At 42.2% G+C, this 24,765-nt stretch overlaps 1 protein-coding gene across 1 annotated transcript; it reads left to right on the forward strand.

Annotated features, from left to right (window-relative positions):
• Positions 1-350: 350 nt before the first annotated feature.
• On the forward strand, positions 351-1,830 carry LOC143214199 (uncharacterized). The gene is made up of 3 exons (XM_076434936.1): positions 351-595; positions 659-1,506; positions 1,553-1,830. The coding sequence occupies exons 1-3, from the start codon at positions 351-353 to the stop codon at positions 1,828-1,830; spliced, it is 1,371 nt and encodes a 456-aa protein (XP_076291051.1).
• The last annotated feature ends 22,935 nt before the right edge of the window (positions 1,831-24,765 follow it).

Here is a 24,765-nt window from a genome sequence, read left to right on the forward strand (position 1 = left end):
CGAGCAATCAACGACAGTGGTATCAGAGAGACGTTGTGCCAACGATTTTGACATCGTTGGAAGAGTTTCAAGAACGAGACAGCGGATGGGCGTTGTCGAAGATACTACATTTGATTGTGAACTTTAGCAAATACCAGCCGTTGCAAGCCGGCTGCGCCGCTGAAACCTACTTGCCTCGAACGATACAGCTGAAAAAAGCGGGCGTGAACGTGAATAGCAAGGATGAGGCATGCTTTTTTTGGGCGGTCGTGGTGGGTCTCTATCCGGCCAAGACAACAACAAATCCATTGCGTTTATCATCATATCCACACTACAAAACGGTGCTTCAAACCGAAGGTTTTTAATCACCCATGCTATTCAACGACATTCGAAAATTTGAACGAAAAAACAACGATTCCGTAAACGTGTTCGAATGGGTGCGCAAGAAATGTGTAACGATTCATTTGACCGAGAAGAAACGGAGGAGACATGTCAACTTGCTGTTTATCCAGAATGCTGCAAAGACGCACGGCCATTTTGTGTGTATACGAAATTTATCACAATTGGTTTCATCGCAGCTTAGCAAGCATAAGTGCACGCAGCATATATGCGATCGGTAAGTTGCACGTTTCTTGTTTTTTAAAAATTCTTTGAAGCCAGAAAAGTTTTCTTCTCACAGGTGCCTGCAATATTTCCCTACGCCGGAGAGATTAAACATTCATACAATCGACTGCGAACGAATGAATGATTATGCTCTGGCGCTTCCAACGAGCGAAGATAAGTGGTTGCACTTTAAAAACTTTGTAAACAAAGAACAGACACCTTTCATTATCTATGCTGACTTGGAGTGTCTGCTGCTGCCTGAGGAACAGGAAGGAGAAGGCCGTGCGGCACGCGTACAGTATCAACATCACCACGTGTTTAGCATAGGATACTATATGCATTGTCGCTACGACGAATCGCTGTGCGAGTATCAGGTCAATCGCGAGAAAGAGGGATGCGCTGCATGGTTTGCGGACAGGTTGTACGAGCTGAGTCGGAAATTACAGCCAATATTCGACAAAACGGTACCGATGAATCCGCTAACCGAAACGGAAAAATTAAATTTTCGTACGGCCACGCATTGCCACGTCTGCGAGAAACCGTTGGAGGAAAACGATATACGAGTGCGTGATCATTGTCATTTCACGGGCGCGTATCGTGGTCCAGCTCATAACGGATGCAATTTGAGCTATCAATCTTCGTACGTGATACCAATGGTGTTCCATAATTTATCAGGCTACGATGCACATTTCATCATAAAAGAATTAGCAAATTCGTTCGAGGGACGGATAGACGTGTTACCATTGACGAAAGAGAAGTATATCTCATTCACGAAAAACGTTTCCATCGAGAGACAGCCTGGTGAAGAACGAAAGTATGTAAAGTTCTTGAAATTTCGCTTCACCGACTCATTCAAGTTCTTGAACTCGAGTCTGGACAAGCTGTCATCGTATTTGGACAAAAATAAATTACGCATCGTACGAGGCGAATTTGCACATCTTTCTAACGATGATTTCAACCTGTTGACCAGAAAAGGCATCGTACGATAAATTAAATGATACATGTTTACCGCCGCGCGAAGCATTTTACAATCGGTTAAATGGTAGTGAGATATCCAACATTGATTACATTCATGCAAATACTGTTTGGTCGCGTTTCACTATACAAACGCTAGGAGAGTACAGCGATTTATATCTACAATTGGATGTATTGTTGTTAGCAGATGTTTTCGAAAATTTTCGCGATGACTGTCTCGAGAATTACAAGCTCAATCCAGCACATTATTACACGCTCCCCAGTTTCTTGTGAGACGTGATGTTGAAAATGACGAAGATTGAATTGGAGTTGTTCACCGACGTCGATATGCTTTTGTTCGTGGAGCGAGGAATACGTGGTGGATTGAGCCAGTGTTCTCACAGATATGCACATGCAAACAACAAATATTTGTCTACGCACGATTCAAGTAAACCATCCACCTACTTAATGTATTTTGACGTGAATAATTTGTATGGTTGGGCTATGCCGCAACCTCTACCGCACAGAGACTTTCGATGGGTGGAGGACATAGATAATTTCAAAGTCGAATCCATTCCGATCGATAGCCCTGTAGGATACATTTTGGAGGTTGCTTTAGAGCATCCACGCGAAATTCACGATGCTCACGCAGATCTTCCGTTTTGTCCAAGTCACGATGCAGCGACTAGCTCGAGTCAAAGAAAGTTGCTGGCAACACTTCGCAATAAGGAGCGATACGTTATACATTATCGATACCTCCAGCAAAGTTTAAAACATAATCTGAAATTGAAGACAATTCATCGAATTCTAGAGTTTCAACAGTCACGATGGTTGCACGGATATATCGATTTGAACACAAAATTACGCACCAACGCAACCAACGATTTTTCAAAGAATTTGTTCAAATTAATGAACAATGCTGTGTTTGGAAAAACGATGGAGAACGTTCGAAATCATGCGATCGTGAAATTACTTTCTCGATGGAACGGTAGACACGGAGTCGAACGATTGATAGCTAGACCAAATTTTCACAGTTATACGGTGTTTTCCAAAGACTTCGTCGCGATTCAGATGAAAAAGCTGCTCGTTAAATTTTACAAACCAATCTACGTAGGCATGTCCATATTGGATATATCAAAATTTCATTTGTACAGCTGTTTCGTAGGCGAATTGTCGCCGGGCTGATTCAAGTTTAGCTCGACTTGATCAACCTAAGGATAGCCGTTCTATCCTTGAAAAAGGACCGGAGTGAATGGGTGCCAGAAATGTGGTCGAATCCTTCGTTTGAAGGGCAGAACTCCACTTTATTGTTCACCGCTCGCGTCGCGATCCTTGAATTGTACAATCGTCGACGTGAAACTGCACGCGCGAGCGAAATTGACTACAATTGACCACGAGTCTTTCGACGGACCGTTGAGAAAGAGAGGCGTTGTAACGTGACGGCGATCGAGATGAATTCGAAAATGTTTTCGACTGGGTAAGGTGCCCCTGTCGACTTTGTTTTTATTGTCGCAGGGTATCGATTTGAGGATCGATCGCTCGCCGTCACGATTACGTCACAGTTGAGCGACGCATGCGTGACTTGGCAGCGCGTCGTTATTGGCCGACTCGTACCAAGCAGCACACGCGCCCCGGTATTTTGATTCCGAAACAACAGCTTTCATTACGAGTACATGTATCCAAAATTCCAGCAAAATTGTAAGATTTTATACACGGACACGGATAGTCTGATATATGAAATCACTTGCGATGACGCGTACGAGACGCTGCTGAAACGTGATATCCATCGATATGATACCAGTAATTATACAGCGAACAACGTTTACGGTGTTCCGATCACAAACAAGAAACAGCTAGGATTGATGAAGGATGAGAATGGCGGTAAAAGCATGACAGAGTTCGTAGGATTTCGTTCAAAAATGTATGCGATTCGCGTCCGTGATGATTGCGAAACTAAAAAGATCAAAGGTATTAGGACAAACGTTACCGCTCGGGATATAAGTTTCGAAGACTATGACGAATGTCTTAATAATCATACAGAAAAGAGTGTTAGCACTAATTGTATAGCGTCTGTACGACATCAGGTGTATTCGATGTCGGAAATAAAATTAGCATTGAGCCCGTACGACGATAAGCGATATATTTGTAGTAATTTGATCAATACTCTTCCTTGGGGGCATTCCAGTACCGATTGAGAAGTTTTTATCTATAAAAAGAAAAAAGGTATTGAGACGCGTCCTATGAAAACATTATATTCCGAGCGTCGCGCTTCAGATTGAGAAGTAGGATGAGGATTGTTTTTTAAATAAAAAATACATCTTAATTCAAAAATGCTTTTATTATAAAAAAATTTTATTACATTAAGTAGGATTGAGTAGTAGATTGAGAAGTAGGAGGGATTGTTTTTAAATAAAATAAATCATAATTTTTAAAAAATGATTTTTTTATTATAAAAAAATTTTATTACATTTTTTTTAAAAAGACATTATTTTAAGTTCATTATTATTGCAAGTGTCGTAACAAGGGTGTGGCGAAAGAGGCACCCGCCATAGGCGCAACTGGGTTTGGACGCAAAACAAAGAATACCAACCCGGTTGAGGATCGCTTGGACGCTTTTACGGCACTGATTATATTGCTCATCGGTATTCTGAAAGAAAAAAGTTTTTAAATATTAATCATTTTTTTAATTAATAAATATAAAAATTATTTTTAAGTGTGTGTTAATTATTAATAAATATAAAAAATTATTAACTTTATACTCACCATATCTAATGGGAACTCAATTGAGGAAAACTCGTTCCACTCATCAATATTATACCTTATTGCATACTGCCACCCCTTTATAAAGGCTGTTCGTTCCTCTTCACTATTAAAAATCTGTAATAATATTTGTTAATAAAAAATCTTTAATAAAATATTATTTGTTTCTTTATACTTACTACAACCTCCAAATACCCGCTTACGGAGACTTCTGCTTCAATGATTAGGTAAAACATCTTGAAATGTGCTTGGACATCGTCAACACCCATTCTTTTATACATGTATCCCCTCCGGAAAAAAGATGCAATGAAATCTCGTGAGATTAGAAAAGACGTTTCGTTGCAGTAGATAATGAAATCTGAACTCGCGAAATTCCATCGGTGCTAATCGAGAGAACTGATGTGTCCAGATGTTTCGGCTTGGCAACTCCAAACCGTTAAAGAATGCCACTACTGCAGCTTGCTAGATTAGAAAAGTCTCATAGGGGAAAGACAAAATTCCTCCGACTTTATAAACTCGACATCAACCGCGAAAGGATGCTGTTACAGATTATAAAACGCTCCTCTTACAATGATATGGATAAGAACCGTGAAACATCTGGACACAATCCCACATGCATCAAAAGATAATGGAGAAGCTCTATACCACTCTGAAAAAGTGAAGTAGAAATTCTCTCGATGATGTAGGATTGTGTTCAGCTGTTTCCCAGCTTGACAACTCGGCATCAGCAGCGCAATAATGCTGTTACAGATTATGAAACACACTTCTTGCAACGATATGGATAAGAACCATGAAACACGTTCGAGGGTACAATCCTACACGCGGCAAAAAGATAAGGGGGAAACTCTATACCACTCTGAAAAAGTGGAGTAGAAACTCTCTCAAAGTTTGAATCAATGGATTTCATTTTCACAAATCCCTCTTACATTGTGACTGATCTCTCTTACATTGAAAGAAGGAGGTATCATATTTCATACGTTCAGACATGTTTCGTTCAATAAATATGAGTTTAATTATATGAGTAGGAGGAGGAGGATTGTTTTTTAAATATAAAAAGATCTTTCACATAATTTTTATTTAATAAAGTATATATTTTTTATCTGTACAAGCGTTTCAAGTAATTTTTTGAACAATGTTCGTCAGTGGATTGTATTCCACGATGCGGTCATGTATCATTAAGCAGTAGGCTGTTGTCGATGGGGGGACGTCGGTTCGACATTCAAATTCGATTCGCACGTCAACCGTAGCATTTTTTAACGCTTCGTTTTGTCGGGAACAATCGAGAACGACGAGCGGACCGTATTACAAGAAATCCGTGACGTCGAGTAGCGCTTCACCGTTTCCATAGTATGATTCTTGGAATTTTGCATACATGTCGTAGAGCAACGCGTATTTACCTTTCTCGAAATCGATATTTAGATCATCGTACGGATAGGTTTCCGAGTTCAAGTAAAGTCGAATATTTGTCAATGCGCAATGATCGAATCGTGTAACCGTTTTCGTTAAGTTGTTCTTTCGATTGGTTTGCAAAGCGAATATCACGTATCGCGGTTTTTACATTTGTAGAGCCGTTTTTATCGCCCATGTATGCTTCGTAGTTGTCTGTAGTAGAGGATATTCATACAGATCCCACGATCGAAAGGTCATGTCGAACGGTCTGTCGCTGTCTAAAATCTGTAGCATGGACAGCTTATGTACTTCATCCAATGTGATGTGAGGCATTCGCCATTGAATTTTGTACAGATTCAGAATAGGTTTCGCGTTGTTGGAAGGACTGTACAACGCGTTCGCGTCGGTACGCGAGCGAATCAAAATTAATTCGTGCCGAGCATTTATCACGATGCGTTTGTAGTCTTCGCAGAAGCCTAATAAAACGCTCATAGGTACGCAAAAGTTGAAATATATTGCAGCCGTGGTCGTTGCAGTCTGCTTCTGTCCATCATCACCGTACAGCCAGCCAGCGTTGGACAATGCGCTGCTTCTCGTTCTAGACAGACTCACATAATTCTTCAAAGTTGTCGTCGCACCAGGATTTCCTCAAACATAAACGCAACAGCATTGTTCTCGAGAGTCGCCGTATCGATGTGGGATTCTCCTTCAACCGGTAATTCGAGTTTTCCTGGTAAACTAAATTTTCCCTCAACGTATAGGAAGCTTTTACACGGGAGCGTGTATAGGTCTTGTTGTTGAATGGGTATCCTTATCTCATCACTGTTTTCAAACGTTGTGTTGGCATACGGATTGTATGTGTGCAGTTCAATCTTCGTTATGCGATTGTCGAAAATCGGCGCTTCGGAGATGTTCAAAATGTCATCAAACATGATTCTTTTCTCTCACTTTTTAACAATAAATCCCAAAGATCGTAGATACTTTGCGTTTTCCACGGCTAATTTCTTACGAATCAACAACCTTGTAACATCCTGCTTTCCTCCGGTGTCTTCCTTCTTACGTCGTAGACTTCTTCTCCGTCGTTATAACTCGCCGATCCAGAGTTCGATGTTGACGAGAGGAAAAATGTCGATGGGGAACTGGACGTGGTACGCGGGTTGAAAATAACGACACAGGCGATTTCACTGACTGCTCGCTGCCGGCGAGTTCGCGAGCGCGGTTTTCCGGATTTCAGTCTTTGCGAACAATGACTCGGTGATCGCGATCTTCAGGTACGGAGACGCGTAACTTTCGCGGGCGCGTCGCGGAATCCTTTCGTGACGGGGAAGGCGGATAACTTGGACGGTAGGGAATTCCCTGCCCGAGTCAGGTCGGTCGGACATTCGACGTGGTGGTTCACCGTGCGTCTTAATCTTCTCGGGCGGTTCTACGGCGACGAGTGATGGTACATCGTGCTCGTCGGTCGTTCTCGTTGAGGGTACGCCTTGACGAGTTAGCTGGTGGTACACCTTGGCTTTCAGAGTGGCGGTACGCCGTGCTCTGCTTCGGCGGAACGTAGTTCGTCACCGACGGAGTGCTCCCATGGAACAGGAATAAGGGTTAACAGAATGGCGGTACGCCGTGTTCTGTCCGGTGGAACGTAGTTCGTCACCGATAGGAATACTTACAGAGGATAGTGTCAGGACCGATGTATTCTGAGTCACGTCTCAGATTAGAAGAGACCCTCGCGGTTGCGTGGCAGCTTTTATAGCTGTTCGATCGTTGGTTTGGGCTGTGGTGCGGTGCGGTAATTCGCGAATATTCCCACGGTGTTTCTCACGCGCGTAGGAAAATCCGTCGACTGGTTCCCATCGGTGTTCGTTTCGTGGCGCGGTGATCGCGCGGCGCGGGGCGCGTATCGGTGGTGCGCGACGGTTCGGTTCGGTTTCGTCCGGCTCGGTTCGGTCTTATTTGGCGCGACTTGGTACGTGGTTCTACTAGTGACAGGCCTGCCCGGTGCAGGTCTGTTACAACCTTTTTTCTGCGATTAGTTTCTTGCTGTTGTTGCTGCTGCTTTTGTTCAACGTATGGAATGCTGTATTATGAATTAGCATTGCTTCGTCGCGCGTGTAGTCGCACCGTGATTTCTTCACCTCGAAAATCAATCAAACGCCCGGATTGATCAACTATGCGAATGGTTAAATCATCAATTACTCGTGCAACGATCGGAAGGTAAATGACTCGCGCAGGCGTTTCCGACAATTTATACCCTGGTGGTACCTGGGATGCGAACTCATGTATCGTGTGAACGAGTTTACCATTGTCGTACGATCCGGTGGTTATGTTACATTCCACTCGTACGATATTCACGCTGATGATATTCACTGGTGCGTTCGACGTATGCCACACGTTTGGTGGTAAAACACGATCTATGGAAAATCCTAGGATGGATCCCACGTTGCCAGGCTTTGCAAAGTTTATTTGATACTTGCTTTTAATTTCGCTTTTCATGGTGTTGTTGTTCGCCCGTAAGACCAGCGGATATTCGATATCTGAGGTGGCAGTCTCGTCAACATTTTTTGGGGGATATCGCGCGCATATTTCTCGCCTCAAGTACGCGTTGATTGCCTTCAATTCATATGAACCGTCGGGGATGATGATCTCCTCATCTTTTTCACCGAAGTAGAATCTATTGTTTCCAATGTTGGCGCTGATGTTCGGTATCGTATAATAAGTTTGCAAATCGAGCAATCCCAGCTCATATTCGCTATTCCTCAGATCTATGGGGGGAAAGTACTTTGATGATGGTATGCTGCTTCTTCCCGACAACGTAAACGTAAATGACTTTTTCGCATACATCGTGTAGAGAGACTCTTTCCAGGGTCTTTTATTCACGGAGAAATTTCACACACAATTGACCACACACGCTGTCGTCGTAGTTTTGAAAACGTTCGTGGTTATATAAGATCGTCCCGTTCGCGCCGAAATAGCGAATCAACTCGATCGGCGGTCGAAGATTTCCAAAACTATCAAAGTATTTGACACGCGAGCCGTGTTTTATATAGGTGTAGCAGCTAAACAACGATGAGGAAAAAAGACGGCGTTCTTTCCTCATCATCGAGTCAGCCGTGGCCCAAACATCTGCTCCGGGCAACGAACCGACTCCTGCAAAAACATCGACACAAACAAGGAGAAACAGATCGCGTCCTTCTCCTTGTCACCAAGTCAGCTGTTTCCCAAACACGAACGCAGCGCGGGCAAAAAGGCGACAGGTTATCGAACCTAGGCCCGCGAAGACAAAGGTCCCCCGTCTCTCCCCGCGACACCGCGAGCGAGTATATAATATCACGCAACTGTCATCGCGAAACAGATTACCGAGTATACACTTTGCAGCGTCAAAGATTGTGAAACAATTCAGTACGATCTCCCGAGAAAATATACGATTTGTATAACGGATTTTATATAGTGACCGAATAAAGAACAATAGTCCATATACCGTCTCCGATCATTTCCACAAGTGGTGACCCCGAAGAACGAACATGGACGGAAAAGAAAACAACGAAAAAGGAACCAACGGAGCCGAAAAATTAGAATTCAACGAAATCAGCGGTTTCGGCCTTAAGATACCACCGTTCTGGAAGTTAAACCCTATCACATGATTTTTTCAAGTGGAAGCTCAATTCAGAGCAAAAGGAATAGTGAAACAGGAGACGAAATACGATTACATCGTCGGAGCCCTGGAACCAGAGATCGCCAACGAGGTAATAGACATTATCTCTGACCCACCAGCGAAAGATCCGTACGATAAATTAAAATCTGTCATAATCAATCGAACCTCAGACTCCGACAGGAAAAAATTACAGCAGTTACTCAGCCAGGAGGAACTAGGCAATCGAAAGCCCTCTCAGTTTTTAAGAAAGCTACAGCAACTTTTAGGTTAGAGAGCAAAGACATTCGATCAAGAATTACTCAAAGAATTATTCTTACAGAGAATGCCAGCCTCGGTACAGTCTATACTGGCCGCCGCTAAAACTCCATTAGAAGAACAAGCCGAAATCGCTAATAAAGTAATGGAGGCTATGGACAACAAACCTACCATATCTTCCGTTACACCGGATTCGCAAAATTCAGAAGTGCTGAAGAGGATCGAGCAACTGGAGCAAAAATTAGACCGACTGCTTAACGAAAGAGGACGATCCAGAACTCCAACGAGAGACAGACGAGAGCGCTCAACATCCGGAAGCAGATTTAATCCGAACGGTCCATTCTGCTTCTACCATCATAAATGCGGTAACAAAGCAAATAAGTGTACACCACCCTGTAAATTTAAGGCTACAAAAAACGCGGAAAGGAGCCAATAACGGCGACAATTGGTCACCATAACAAAAATCGTCGCCTGTTCATTACACATAAGAAAACGGAGCAAGAATTCTTAATTGATAAAGGTGCAGCGATAAGCATAATTAAATATCAACCAAACAGGAACGAAAAACCCAGTGCTACACAACTGTACGCGGCCAACGGAACCGTAATCAGGACATACGGAAAAAAACTCGCAACACTAGACCTCGGGTTAAGAAGGAACTTCAGCTGGATTTTTACCATAGCCGATACCTCTTCGTCGATCATAGGCGCCGATTTCCTTTCACATTTCAGATTGCTAGTCGACATTAAAAACAAACAATTAATCGACGAGGAAACTAAGGTAAAACAGAACACTCGAAGTAAACCAACCGACATGGATCCAAACATCAGTTTAGTCTCGCCGGAATCTAGGATAAAGAAATTCCTGGACGAATACCCGGAGTTACTCAAAACAGACAATTATCAAGCCGCCTGCAAACACAACGTAAAGCATCACATAATTACAACTGGCCCACCGAGCCATGCCAAATACAGAAGATTGTCGCCGGAAAAATTAAAAATCGCCAAAGAGGAGTTCCAGCACATGCTAGAACTCGGGATTATCAGACCATCATCCTCGAATTGGTCCGCACCTTTACACATGGTCCCTAAGAAAGAAGCACATGATTGGCGACCATGCGGCGATTACCGACAATTAAACACAATCACAAAAAGAGATAGGTACCCAATACCACACATTCAAGATTTTTCCGCCCAACTAGCCGGGTGCAACATATTCTCGGAAATCGAATTAACCCGAGCATACAACCAAATCCCAGTGGCAGAGGAAGATATAGAGAAGACGGCGATCACTACTCCTTTTGGGTTGTACGAGTTCGTCATGATGCCTTTTGGACTGAAAAACGCAGGACAAACATTCCAGAGGTTCATGGACGAAGCAACCAGAGGACTAGATTTTCTTTTCGTCTACCTCGACAATATATTAGTAGCCTCGAGGGATGCGCAAGAACACTACCAACATTTAAGACTGCTATTCGACAGATTAAAGAAATATGGCCTCACCGTCAACCCGGCAAAATGCAACATAGGTAAGGAGGATGTAACAACCTGGTTTCGTCGTCACGTTCGGAGACTTCCTCTTCGTCCTTATAGCTCGCCGCTCCAGAGTTCGATGTTTGACGAGAGGAAAAATGTCGATGGGGAACTGGACGTGGTACGCGGGTTTCGAAATAACGACACAGGCGATTTCACTGACATGCTCGCTGCCGGCGAGTTCGCGGTCGCGGTTTTACGGAATTCGGTCTTCGCGAATATTCACTCGGTAACCGCGACGTTCGGATACGGATGCGCGTATCTTTCTCGGACGCGCACGTCGCGGTTTTCAGGTACGAAACGCGTTACTTTCTCGAACGCGGCTCGAACGGGTTTCGAGGCAGGAGAACGGGAAAAATCAGGACGGTAAGGGAACCCTGCCCGAGTCAGGTCGGTCGGATGTGCGACGTGGCGGTTCGCCATACGCCATAATCCTCTCGGGCGGTTCTACGGCGACGAGTGGTGGTTCACCGTGCTCGTCGTTCGTTCTTGTCGGCGGTACGCCATAACAAGTTCGCTGGTGGTACACCTTGGCGAAAAAGAGTGACGGTACGTCGTGCTCTGACTATGCTACAGGAACAGGACGTTTTCGGGGAGAGAGGAGGGCTCCCTGCCTGAGTCGTGTCGGTCGGATTTCAACGTGGTGGTTCACCGTGCGTTTACGTCCTCTCAGGCGGTTCTACGGCGACGAGCGATGGTTCATCGTGCTCGTCGTTCGTTCTCGTGGACGGTACGTCTTGACGAGATGGCTGGTGGTACACTTTGGCCTTTCAGAGTGGCGGTACGCCGTACTCTACTTCGGTGGAACTCCCATGGAGCAGGAATGCTGGTTAACAAGATGGCGGTGCGCCGTATTCTGTTTGGTGGAACGTAGTTCTTCACCGGAAGGGATGCTTACAGGGATACTAACAGGAACGATCCGATCTGAGTCTCGTCTCAGCTAAGATGGCCCTCCCGGGGTCGCGTAGCGGCTTTTATAGATGCGGTGCTGGACTTCGCGAATGTTCTCGACGTTTCTCATACGCGTGGGGGAAACACTGTTGACTCGTTCCCATCGGTATCGGTTTCGTGGCGCGGTGGTCGCGCGGCGCGGGGCGCGTATCGGTGGTGCGCGACGGTTCGGTTCGGTCTAGTTCGGCCCGGTTCGGTTTGACTCGGCGCGCCTTGATACTTGGTTCTGCTAGTAACAGGCCTGCCCGGTGCAGGTCTGTTACAAGGAAATACAGTTTCTAGGGCATACAATCTACAAAGAGGGACTCAAGCCACTAGCAGACAAGGTAACCTGTATTATAAACCATCCTAAACCAGATAGTATAAAGAAATTAAGAAGTTTTCTAGGAATGATAAATTTTTATCACCGTTTCCTACCAAAAATAGCAGAGAAACTTAACCCTCTTTACCAGCTGTTGCAAAACAAAGACGCCAGGAAAGACGGACCGATCCAATGGAACGCAGAGGCAGATCGAGCTTTCGATTCAACCAAAGAAGCCTTAGCGAAGTCAACACTTCTAGCGTACCCAGCTCAAAAAGGGAAAATCATCCTAACGACAGACGCTTCAGACATAGCGGTAGGAAGCACACTTCAACAAGAGGAAGAGAAAAATCTTCGCCCGCTAGCCTTCTTCAGTAAAAAATTAAAACCAGCAGAAACAAAGTATTCCGCGTTTGACAAGGAACTATTAGCCATTTATTTATCCATCAAACATTTCAGATACTTCATTGAAGGCCGCGATCTCGAAATACTAACAGACCATAAACCATTAACTTTTGCTGCAGCATCCAAGACAGAAAGATCACCCAGGCAACAGAGGCACCTGGACTACATCCTCCAATTCACTTCCAAAATCTTTCATATTAAAGGGATAGAAAATATAGTAGCAGATCACCTATCAAGAATCAACATCGACGCCATGGAAACCGATATCAACGTAAAAAAGATAGCCGCAGATCAAAGGGAGGAAGACACGACCGGACACAAGAATTTGTCGAAGACCCAGCTGTCGGATGGTACGGAACTATGGATGGAAACATCTTACAAAGAGCCAAGGCCGTACGTACCAGAAAACTGGAGGAAGACAATCTTCGACAAATACCACTTTCTTAACCATTGCGGATACAGGCCAACGAAACGTATTGTAAGTAGCAAATATTTGTGGCCATCCATGAAAAAAGATATAAGAGAATGGTGTAGATCCTGTCAAGTCTGCCAAAAAAATAAAATAACTATCCGCGAAAGCGGATATATATCCGCGGAAACGGTCGCAGACGCGCTAATTAAAAATTGGTTTCAACGTTTCGGTTGCCCGGATCGCGGCACGCAATTTGAATCAAGGCTTTTCAAACGGCTATGCGAAATACTCGGCGTAGAGAAGTACAGGACGACAGCTTATCACCCCTGTGCAAACGGTCTCGTGGAACGTTTCCACAGGGAACTAAAAACAGCGATTAAATGTAGCAGGGACAAAAAAGCATGGACAGATTATTTACCCATCATTATGTTAGCAATCAGGAACACACCCAGAGGAGACGACGGGATTACACCAGCAGAGATGGTCTACGGAGAAACGCTATCGCTACCGGCGGATTTAATTTTCCCAGACAGCGACAAAAAGAATGAATCATAATTTTTCATCGAGAAAGGCCCTAGGGGTGTAAGCATAGTGAATTTGCCCTTGAAAGATGTCGGCACGATACTGAGAGGATTTTTAGGTACTAATGAGATAATAAGATCCTGAAAGTTTCAGATCTCTAACCCATTTGGTTTTTGAGAAAAAGCAATATATGTAAAAATCAGAAAAAATGAAAATTCTCTGAAACGCGTGAATCGATTTATTTGAATTTTGGATATGTTTTGGGGGTTGATGGTAGCTTCTAGGAAAAAAATTATGAGCTATATCGATTGATAAAAACTTCGAAAAAAATGACGCTTTTGTTTCAATTTTGATTTTTAACTATGATACGATCCTGGCACAATTATGAAACCATTTTTTTCGAATTCCTCATCCATTTTTCTATGGATTTATGAGCTTTTAAGATTTTTAAAAAAAGTACGCCATATTGCAAAAAAATAAAAACCATTTTTTATGCAAATATTCACTTTATTTATGTATTTTATGCCTAAATCTTTATTTTTGTCGTTCATATATATCTTTTAACCTCATTTCAAATAGTCATTTCTAAATCAAAAATTAAATTTTAAAATATCAATGAATATTAACTAAAATATTTTAAACATTGTGCGCTTATAACATAAGAAACAGATTTTAGTTGCTAAATTATAAATAAATAACAACAAATGTTTGAAAGGTTTATTTGGAAGAAAAAGTTTATGATCATATTTTATCAGTCTTCATCACTATCATCTTCGATCACCGGCGCAACATTGTCTCTATTAAATAATTCGCTTAGTGTTTCAGCAGGCCTCAGAATTTTTGTCAAATATCTTCCGTGTGACAAGTAATAAATAATAGCAGCAACGTGAGAGCAACATCCAATTGTTCTAAGACCATTTGCACACTCACAACTATGCCTCAATATGCTTTTGGGACCAATAGCGTTTTTTTTATACTCAATAAAACATCTATAAACCTTCTTATTGATATGACGGGATTGAACTTGAGCTTTGAGTATGTTTGACTGGTCTTTTACATATTGAATAGTAAGATTACCTGTTTCATCAAGCATTTCTGCTAAATACGACACAGCCTGCTTCAATTGATAAGAACCGGTGAAAAAGATTCGCAGATCTTTTTCCGTCATTTCTGGAAAGTCTTCTAGAGCTTCAGATGAAATAGTTTGAAACGGCAATTTTTTACGTTGCCAGCCATTTTGTTGAACTTCATTAGCTAACGTATTTTCTACACTATTTTGTGATTTCATTGTTCCGACGACTTCATCCAAAAACTCTGAGTCGGAAGTAAGACGCTTACTGTACGTATTATGTAGAAATGAGGCAATTTTGAAAAAACTTCCAATTCTTGGAAGCATTTTATTGTCAATTCTTTGATCAAGTAAATGATATTTTTGTTTTAACATTCCATGAGTTGCCTCTACCGGCCAACGAATTTTAGTTACATATCTGAAGCATTAGACTCGGCTGTTGTTAATTGATTTCGTTTTCCCTTAAGTGCTGGCATTAATACTTTATAATTTTTACTTTCTAAGTATTCTTTAACATCACGGAATCCACGATCAACCACAAATGCATCGCCAGGTTCTAATAAATGACATATACCATCAGGATTATCTATAATATCCCGCATTATAGTAGCATCATTTTGGTTAGCATAATACGGTCCCAACATATCCACTATATATCCATCAGTTGTGCAAATCGTAAATGGCTTACACAAAGGAACTTTTTTTTTACCAGAATACGACTTTCTCTGATACTCATTATTAGAACTTTTTTCATGACGAGCATAGGTCCCATCACAGATCAAAATGAGTTTGTCATTCAAATCATCATGAAGCTTTTTAGAAATTGCAGATGTATGATTTTGAATGAGATCATTTCTAGACACTCCATTTAAACCAAAGCGCGAAGGTAAAACGTCTTTTTCAAAAGATTGGATGACTTGCTCACAATACTTTGACACTAACTGCTCTTCATCAATCTCCAAAACTGTGGATATTAACTTATTTGAATTACCTGTGCGAAGCTTGACTAAAAACACTATTAGTGCTTGAATTACACTTCGAGTGTCAGTATTTCTCATTGACACTAACCAATTCCGCAACTCAATCACATTTTCCCATTTTAAGCCAGTTAAAACACGAAGTTTTTCATCTGACATACGATAATCATCCATTTTATCCAGTAACGTTGAATCACATTCAACGGCAAAATTCTCCATCATATTACTTAATTCTACGGATGAAATTCTAGTCCAGTTAGAATGAACTCTTATGAGATTTAGAGCTTCATCATAGAATCGTTTGTTTATCAAATGACTCCGACAGCATCGATTTTCATCGGGTATGAAAACTCGTTGTTTGATAAATGACTGCGTTCGGGCTTTTTGAGGTATAACGGTCAAATCAATAGTATTGTTGCAAAGACAACAGTATCCATGGGTTGAAATATTTCTTTTAATTGAAACCTCAATATACTCTGTATCGTTATCGGTAGAAGTGATGTTAGCTCTGAAAGAAGGATCATCTGCACTTGACTGAGACAATGTCATGTGTGACAAACTAGACTCCGTTCGTTCTAACATTTCGCTAACGATAGATTCCGATTCATCATCAGAGCCATTTGCACCCGGATCAATTCTTCTTTTTTTATACAATTCCAAACGACATTTGCCACAAACAATATCACCAGTGAAAAAGTCAATGTCAAATGCTGCAGAAAACTCATCAATGTCTTGTTCTGTTAACAGGGTTTTAGGAGTTCCAGAAACTTTCTTTACTAATTTTGAGCAAATGCAACACTTATCATTAACGGTTTTACTTGAAGACATTTTATTAGATTAATTAATAAAATATAAACAAACTATCTCTCTGATCATATACAACACATGTGTCAGCTGTTGCGTGTGCGACCAAATTCGCAAGTGGGCGCGTCGGTCGCACAGATTTTTTTTGACGTAAAAGGACTCAGTCGATAACGTACCATACGCGACAACTAATAGCGGCAATTTTCAAAAATATTCTCAATATCATCACAAAATAAATCATGATTGAATATAAATGATTAAATACTAAAACAGTTTTTTTTAAATATAACTTTGATAAAATTGTTTAAAGATTTATTGATATTAAAATATCTAACGTTTAACTTAGGCAAAAAAAAAAATAATTATTGTTAAAAGTAGAGAAATGACTATTTAAAATGAGGTTAAAAGATATATATGAACGACAAAAATAAAGATTTAGGCATAAAATACATAAATAAAGTGAATATTTGCATAAAAAATGGTTTTTATTTTTTTGCAATATGGCGTACTTTTTTTAAAAATCTTAAAAGCTCATAAATCCATAGAAAAATGGATGAGGAATTCGAAAAAAATGGTTTCATAATTGTGCCAGGATCGTATCATAGTTAAAAATCAAAATTAAAACAAAAGCGTCATTTTTTTCGAGGTTTTTATCAACCGATATAGCTCATAATTTTTTTCCTAGAAGCTACCATCAACCCCCAAAACATATCCAAAATTCAAATAAATCGATTCACGCGTTTCAGAGAATTTTCATTTTTTCTGATTTTTACATATATTGCTTTTTCTCAAAAACCAAATGGGTTAGAGATCTGAAACTTTCAGGATCTTATTATCTCATTAGTACCTAAAAATCCTCTCAGTATCGTGCCGACATCTTTCAAGGGCAAATTCACTATGCTTACACCCCTAGGGCCTTTAAAGAGACCATGGAAAATCTAAGACCAGTAGAGACGCGCAAGCAACAGATCCAGAAACCATTCGTATTCAAAGATTTAAATACATATACACACTACAAGCACCGTACGACGGCCCCTTCCAGGTCCTAAAAAAAACTAATAAGGTTTTTACTGTTCTAGTTAACGGGAAAAAAGATACTGTCTCGATAGATCGACTCAAGCCTGCATACGGATTAAGCAACACCGAGACACAAGGACAGAGCACACCCGCGAACGGGAGGACGCTAAGGAGCCACAGAAAGCGAGTATCGTTTACACTAGAAGGGGGCCCCTGTAGCAGCTAAACAACGATGAGGAAAAAAGACGGCGTTCTTTCCTCATCATCGAGTCAGCCGTGGCCCAAACATCACCTTCGGGCAACGAACCGACTCCTGCAAAAACATCGACACAAACAAGGAGAAACAGATCGCGTCCTTCTCCTTGTCACCAAGTCAGCTGTTTCACAAACACGAACGCAGCGCGGGCAAAAAGGCGACAAGTTATCGAACCTAGGCCCGCGAAGACAAAGGTCCCCCGTCTCTCCCCGCGACACCGCGAGCGAGTATATAATATCACGCAACTGTCATCGCGAAACAGATTACCGAGTATACACTTTGCAGCGTCAAAGATTGTGAAACAATTCAGTACGATCTCCCGAGAAAATATACGATTTGTATAACGGATTTTATATAGTGACCGAATAAAGAACAATAGTCCATATACCGTCTCCGATCATTTCCACATAGGCTACCCAGTGCGTTCCCGGTCCACGACTATTATCTAGATTGACTATACCTCGCTCGTTTACCCACGCACGCAGCGGCAAATCGTCACGCATAAAAACTCCACGAAAATACGGTAATCCTTTACACATGACCATCAATTCGATATCTGTCGTCGTGTTGTCTTTCTTCGTTGTTTTTTTCCCCCTTCAAACCTTTTCCATGCTTATACGGCGCGAGATGTATCCCGCGACCCTCCATGGCTCGAATGTGTCGCTCCGCTTCTTGTAATTGTTTCTTCGCAGCTTTTGCAGCGTTTATAGCTTTGACTACTCCGGCAGCACCACCCGTCAATGCGCCTATAGCCGACAAAGCGGGTAACAGCAACGGTAGAAAACCACCGCGTTTGACGATCGGGAGAATTCGTTTCGTTGTTTTTTTTCTTTTCACCTTTTTTCTTTATCAAACCCATGCCCAATTTCGTGTTAGCTTTCATGGCTGCCAACACTGCAGTCGCGGACACCTTCTCACCCAACGTCGCGTCTCCGGACGTTATCCGATGCAGCGCTCGATCAGCAAGAACGTGATCGGCCTCGTGACGATTTTCAAGATCTTTGTACCGCCAATACGCTATATCGTGCTCTCGACAGGCTGTATTCAACGGATTGATTCCTCGATCCCCACGAGCTAATCGCGCAGTTAGTTTCGTACCAGGACCACAGAATTGATATCCAGGTATATGCAGTTCGAATGGTAGCGCGTGTATAGCTCTGTTTAAAAACCCCTTGCCCGTATGCGAACCGAGGCACCGTTGTGAACGATGATTCATAAGCTATTTTGTCTACTATCTCTTTTAAAAAGAACACGTTCGGGGGAGGGGAGTGTCTGATACCGACGGTGTTCGAGCTCTCGTATAAATACTACCTCCCCCTCCCTCATCGAATCAATCAGATCATGCATTTTGTAAGGCAATTTTTGGATATTCGTGTTCCAACGTGTAGCGCGTTCGACGATTGCGACGAGACGATGCGAAAACATGGATCATTGTTACCAGGCAATGTACGATGCGTCATAAGCGGTCCGTCAGGATGCGGTAAAACAAACGTTATGATCAGCCTGCTGGAGAGTGCGAACGGACTACGATTTGCAAACGTTTATGTGTACTCAAAATCGCTGAATCAACCAAAATATCAATACTTGAGCAAACTGTTGTCATCCGTGGGGAAGGATGTAGGCTACTTCGCGTTCGCAGACAACGCTGACGTAATACCCCCTGTAGAGGTACAGCCCGATTCGATATTTATTTTTGACGATGTGGCGTGTGACGAGCAGGATGTCATGAGAGAGTATTTTGTGATGGGTAGACATTCACACGTTGATTGCTTCTACCTGGGTCAGTCGTATGCGAGAATACCTAAACATTTATTTCGTGACAACGCCAATCTATTGGTTTTGTTCAAACAGGATACCATGAACTTGCGTCACATTCATCAGGATCATGTAAATACCGATATGTCGTTCGAAACGTTCAGCGCGTTATGTGCGAATTGTTGGCGAAAGAAGTATGGATTTCTCGTAATCGATAAAGACAGTCCTACGAATCGTGGTCGTTACAGACGTGGCTTTAACGAGTTTGTCGTATTGTAACGAGTACAGTTGCTCGGTAGGGGTGGTCGGTGCTGTATCGTGGCTGTAAATCTCTCTCTTGCGCTTCCAATATGTCAACTCCAAAGGAAAAGAATGAAAAGCTGCGAGCTTCGGTCGTGAATGAAATAGCGAAGACCAGTGATACCATACGTAAAAAGTATTTAGCGTTGAAAGTTGGGAAAATGATGGCCGAGACGAATTTGCGAACGACTTTACAGCCAATCGTCGAACCGTTGAAACAGCTAGTTCCAAATACAGCTACTGTCGAACCGGATGGTGATAACACGTTCTCGGATATTAAGGAAACACTACCACCGTCCCCCATCCAAAAAAGAAAAAGATTCTCGGATATTAGGGGAACGACGCCATCGTCCTCTATGAAAAAAAGAAGAAGAATAAAGAAGAAAAAGAATGACGAAGTAACGCACGCTGACGATGATGACGACGACGATGAGATCGAGTCAACGATGCCGCAACAGGATACCTTCGAATCACCGAGCATGGTATTTTTGGAATCTTCGATGCGTAATATTTTTGAAAATCCAGAAAAGGTGTGCGCATACTAGAGGGTCTCGAGAAGGCCGCGGATCGTCTCGAGAAGGCCAAAGCCACCGATGGACGACCATGCGGCAACAAATCTCTAGCGGGCCGACGGCTCCACAGCAGGGAGCAGGGCTCCCTGAAAGAAAGGTCCCTTTCCCTAAAAGAGGTGGGGAGCCCACGGAGACCTTTTTTTTCTGCCACGCACAGCAGGTAGCCCTGCTCCCTTGCCGCATGGTCGTCCATCGGTGGCTTTGGCCTTCTCGAGACGATCCGCGGCCTTCTCGAGACCCTCAGGTATGCGCACACCTAAACTCATCGGGAGGAAACGCAACATCTAACCGACAATTTCGGACCTTTGGCGCGCGAATATTTAGAAAAATTTTTTACCGGATCAATGAAAAATTCCGACAACGTGTTCGGGGTATATTTCCAAGACAATAAACTGATGCTGGGAAATTCAGTGTTTGAGGTGAACAGCAACGATGATATCATCATTAACGGAGTAAGGTACGAGGGGACTCATGGTCTTTATGAGTTAATATTCAACAGAATACCCGACAAGCAGTTGTACACCGAGGATGATAAGAACGTGTACAAAAGAATTCTCGTTCTCACTAGGAGTGCGCGGGTTCCCGAAATTTACGGGAACCCGACAGCCGAGTCGAGCCGGAGAAAGTCGAGCGAGCTCGAGCGAGTACTCGAGACATCTAAATGTTCGAGTAGCTTGATCGCATCGAGTAGCTTGATCGCATCGGGTAGCTTGATCGCACCGGGTAGCTTGATCGCATCGGGTAGCTTGATCGAGTCGAGTACTTGATCGCGTCGGATGCTTGATCGTCACGAATAGCCGGAGACATTCGGATTACATTATTACATAGAATAGCCAAACTCGGACGCGATCTTTTTATACTCGTGATTAAACATACGATTTGTAATTCGCACTAATGCGGTCCTGAATTATGTACTCGGTTTTATAAGACGAAATATACAATATATATATTTCGGTTGTGGATTTCGGTTTCGGCTATGATTCTGATGATTTCGATGATTTTTTATAATATTATACAAATCAACATTTTGAACAAATAATTACAAAAATTTGTATAATTACGTATTATTAAACTATTATCTATTATTATTCCTTATTTGAACTGTTACGAGCCAGGGCCGCGAGCAGCACGAGTGGCCGGCGAAGGGTTATTACCCTAGGAATATGATATAAATTTGTTAGTTAAGGAACGCGGACGAACCCAATGCGAAATTGGGGAGCCGCTAGGATTATTGACAGCGAGGACGAACCTGACGCGAAGTCAGGGAGCCTCTAGGAATGGAGTCAAACGCAGACGAACCCGATGCAAAACCGGGGAGCTGCTAGGAAGTTGTATAATAGCACAGACGAACCTGATGCGAAATCAGGGAGCTGTTAGGATGCGGACGAACCCAATGCGAAACTGGGGAGCCGCTAGGTTGGATAAATCTTTGTTCGGACAATTGGAATGTCGCGAAAGAACCTGATGGTTAATCAGGGAATTGCTAGGATAATTAGTAAGCCTCGTAACTAGTATAATTTAATTGATACAATCCGAGCGGTAAGATTGTATCATGTGGGGACGTTCAATTACTTGGTTAGGATATTGGACGATAATTATGGGTTTAATGAATTTGAGTTAATTATCAAAGAAGACAAATATATTCTTACTATAGAGTTTCGTTCTACAAGTGTACTTGTGTCGCGAATGAACTGAATTTAGAATAGGAAAGAAATTGAAAGGTGATATTACCTAAGCTAAGACGCACGGTGTTGACGCACTGGCAATGCGGGGGACTCGGAGCAACCTTGTCACTGCCTAACAGATTTTAGACCGAACTCGCGGAATCTGTACGGTTAAACTTTGATTCAAAAAGGAACGAACGTCCGATCTCACTGGTAGTTGACTTCCGAGATGCAGCACGACGCGACACTATTCGTGATTACGACAGTACTAGCCCCCGAGAGTAGAAATGTAAGGGCTTATATAGCCCTGCAATGACGGGTGGTACTTGTCAGTACCCTTCAAGTGAACATTCGTATTTTGTCAACGACCAGTTGGTCGTGCGTACGTTTGGGCCCTAAACTAACCTAAACAGTTATGTATGTTTATCTGGAGAAAAACTCTGTTCGTTTATCTAGGACGGTTCCTGCCAGAGATGATATTGAACACCTGTTCGTCATCCGTAACAGAACAATTTTTTAAATAAGTAATCTTTTATAATATTTACAATTTTATTTATATACTCATTATTTATTTAAATACGTATTTATTATTTAAAGAATTATTTAAATAAATTTTTATGCTGCAAAATATAATGTATACAAATCCGTTTCTATACTTATTATTTATATAGCTATCTATTATTATTTATTTAAACAATTTTTAAATAAATAAATTTTTATAATGTATAGAAACTTGTTTATTTTACATTATTTGAATTATTGTTTCAATAAGAATTTATTGTCAAAACGATTATTTAAATAAATAAATATCTGAAATATATATACATAATATATACAGGGTGTCCCAAAACTCGTGAAAATCCCGAAAGGGGGTGGTTCCTGAGACCATTCTAAGAGACATTTTCCTTTGCACCAATGTCAACTGCGGCTTTGTTTAGGAGTTATTAACGAAAAACACGGACCAATCAGAGCGCGCCCTGGCCCGGCGCGCCACGCCGCGCCGGAAAGCGAGTGTCGGTGGTACGCCGCGACATCGCAACGAACAAGAGTTTCTCGATAATGTGAACCCTCTCCGATTTTGATGAGCTTTGGATATGTTGTCAAGACCATGATTCTGAACAACATTTCTCTTTAGACTTTTTGGCGATCGGCTTTAGTTTACGAGATAAGTAACTTGTAATTGTAAATCGATCGATGACTATCTGAACTATCTCCTCTACGATTTCGATGAGCTTTGGATACGTTGTCAAGACCATGATTCTGAACAACATTTCTCTTTAGACTTTTTGGCGATCGGCTTTAGTTTACGAGATAATCGTAAAAAAAGAGAAGAAGCAGAAACTGATTGAATTAAAAACTCACGTATTCAGCCGTAAATCCATTTGCTGCTTCGAAATGTGTGTCACTGGGTCACTCGGTGACGAACTGCACAGATGTCTTCAGGTATACGGCAGTACCAAAAGTCAAGGGACGTACGGCCAGGTCGACGAACTGCACAGCCGGTGGTAGAAGGCCTAAGGGATGCGCGGTCAAGTCGACGATCCAGAATTTCACTTTCACTTTCGAATCGATAAATAATTCGTATGTTTATTTCAAACAGATGCCTTGAAATTTTTCCACACTCACAATCACTGTTCACATTTGTCAACACATAGTTATGCACTAATAATAATTGCCATATCCCTTGTACTGCTGCACAAATCACAACAATCAGGTAATGCAATCACTAGACTGCGGATTTCATGCGTTTGTAGCAAACATGAGTAGGTGCATTTTAAGACAGTAGAGATATTAAAATAATTTCAAAGCACCAATGTATTATTTTCAAATTCTTAAAATGATCACAGTAAGAATCAAATATCTGTCTGGCTCCCCTGTCCCTTGTAATAGCGGCAGCCAACATTCATTTTGCATAAAGATTCGCAGTCTAGTGATTAGTTTAAATATCACTATCAAAAACACAGCTAATAGCAACCGTTAGCTTTGAATTGACAAGTCTTTGGAGATGTTCTCTCTATCGCGGCTCGAACGACACTGATTTTCCGCAAGATTTTTCTAAAGAATTTAGGAAGGTTATTCAGAGTGTCGAAATTCGAAATGTGCACGCTGTAGCACGAGAACGACGGGACGGTTATACGAAAAACAGAATGCGAGAAGGACCGCTGTAAGCTTTGTGGCAAACACATGTTTAGTTTTTCCTGCAGGTTGGTACGCAGAGTCGATGGGTAACTGTTCGAAAACGTCATCCGTCCTTTTACCCAGCAAGGGGTAAAAATGTCAGGTCAGCGTAGCATCCCTATTGTCCTATACCTTCCTTAAGAAACTTTCTAAAAGAAGGACAGACGACGTTTTCGGACGGTTACCCATCGACTCTGCGTACCAATCTACAGGAAAAACTAAACATGTGAATGCCATAAGTCTTAAAGCGGTCCTTCTCGCATTCTGTTTTTCGTCCAACCGTCCCGTCGTTCTCGTGCTACAGCGTGCATTTCGAATTTCGACACTCTAAATGCCCTTCCTAAATTCTTTAGAAAAATCTTGCGGTCACCTGGCCGTACGTCCCTTGACTTTCGGTACTGCCGTATATCTGAAGACATCTGTGCAGTTCGTCACCGAGTGACCCAGTGACACACATTTCG

This window comes from Lasioglossum baleicum, chromosome 12 (assembly GCF_051020765.1).
Source record: "Lasioglossum baleicum chromosome 12, iyLasBale1, whole genome shotgun sequence".
NCBI lineage: Eukaryota > Metazoa > Arthropoda > Insecta > Hymenoptera > Halictidae > Lasioglossum > Lasioglossum baleicum.

Excerpts from the sequence above, each read along its gene's own strand:
- LOC143214199 (XM_076434936.1), top strand. The coding sequence starts at position 351 with ATGCTATTCAACGACATTCGAAAATTTGAACGAAAAAACAACGATTCC. Across the intron at positions 596-658 it reads ACGCAGCATATATGCGATCG|GTGCCTGCAATATTTCCCTA; the intron begins GTAAGTTGCACG and ends TTCTTCTCACAG. Across the intron at positions 1,507-1,552 it reads TAAATTACGCATCGTACGAG|AAAAGGCATCGTACGATAAA; the intron begins GCGAATTTGCAC and ends CCTGTTGACCAG.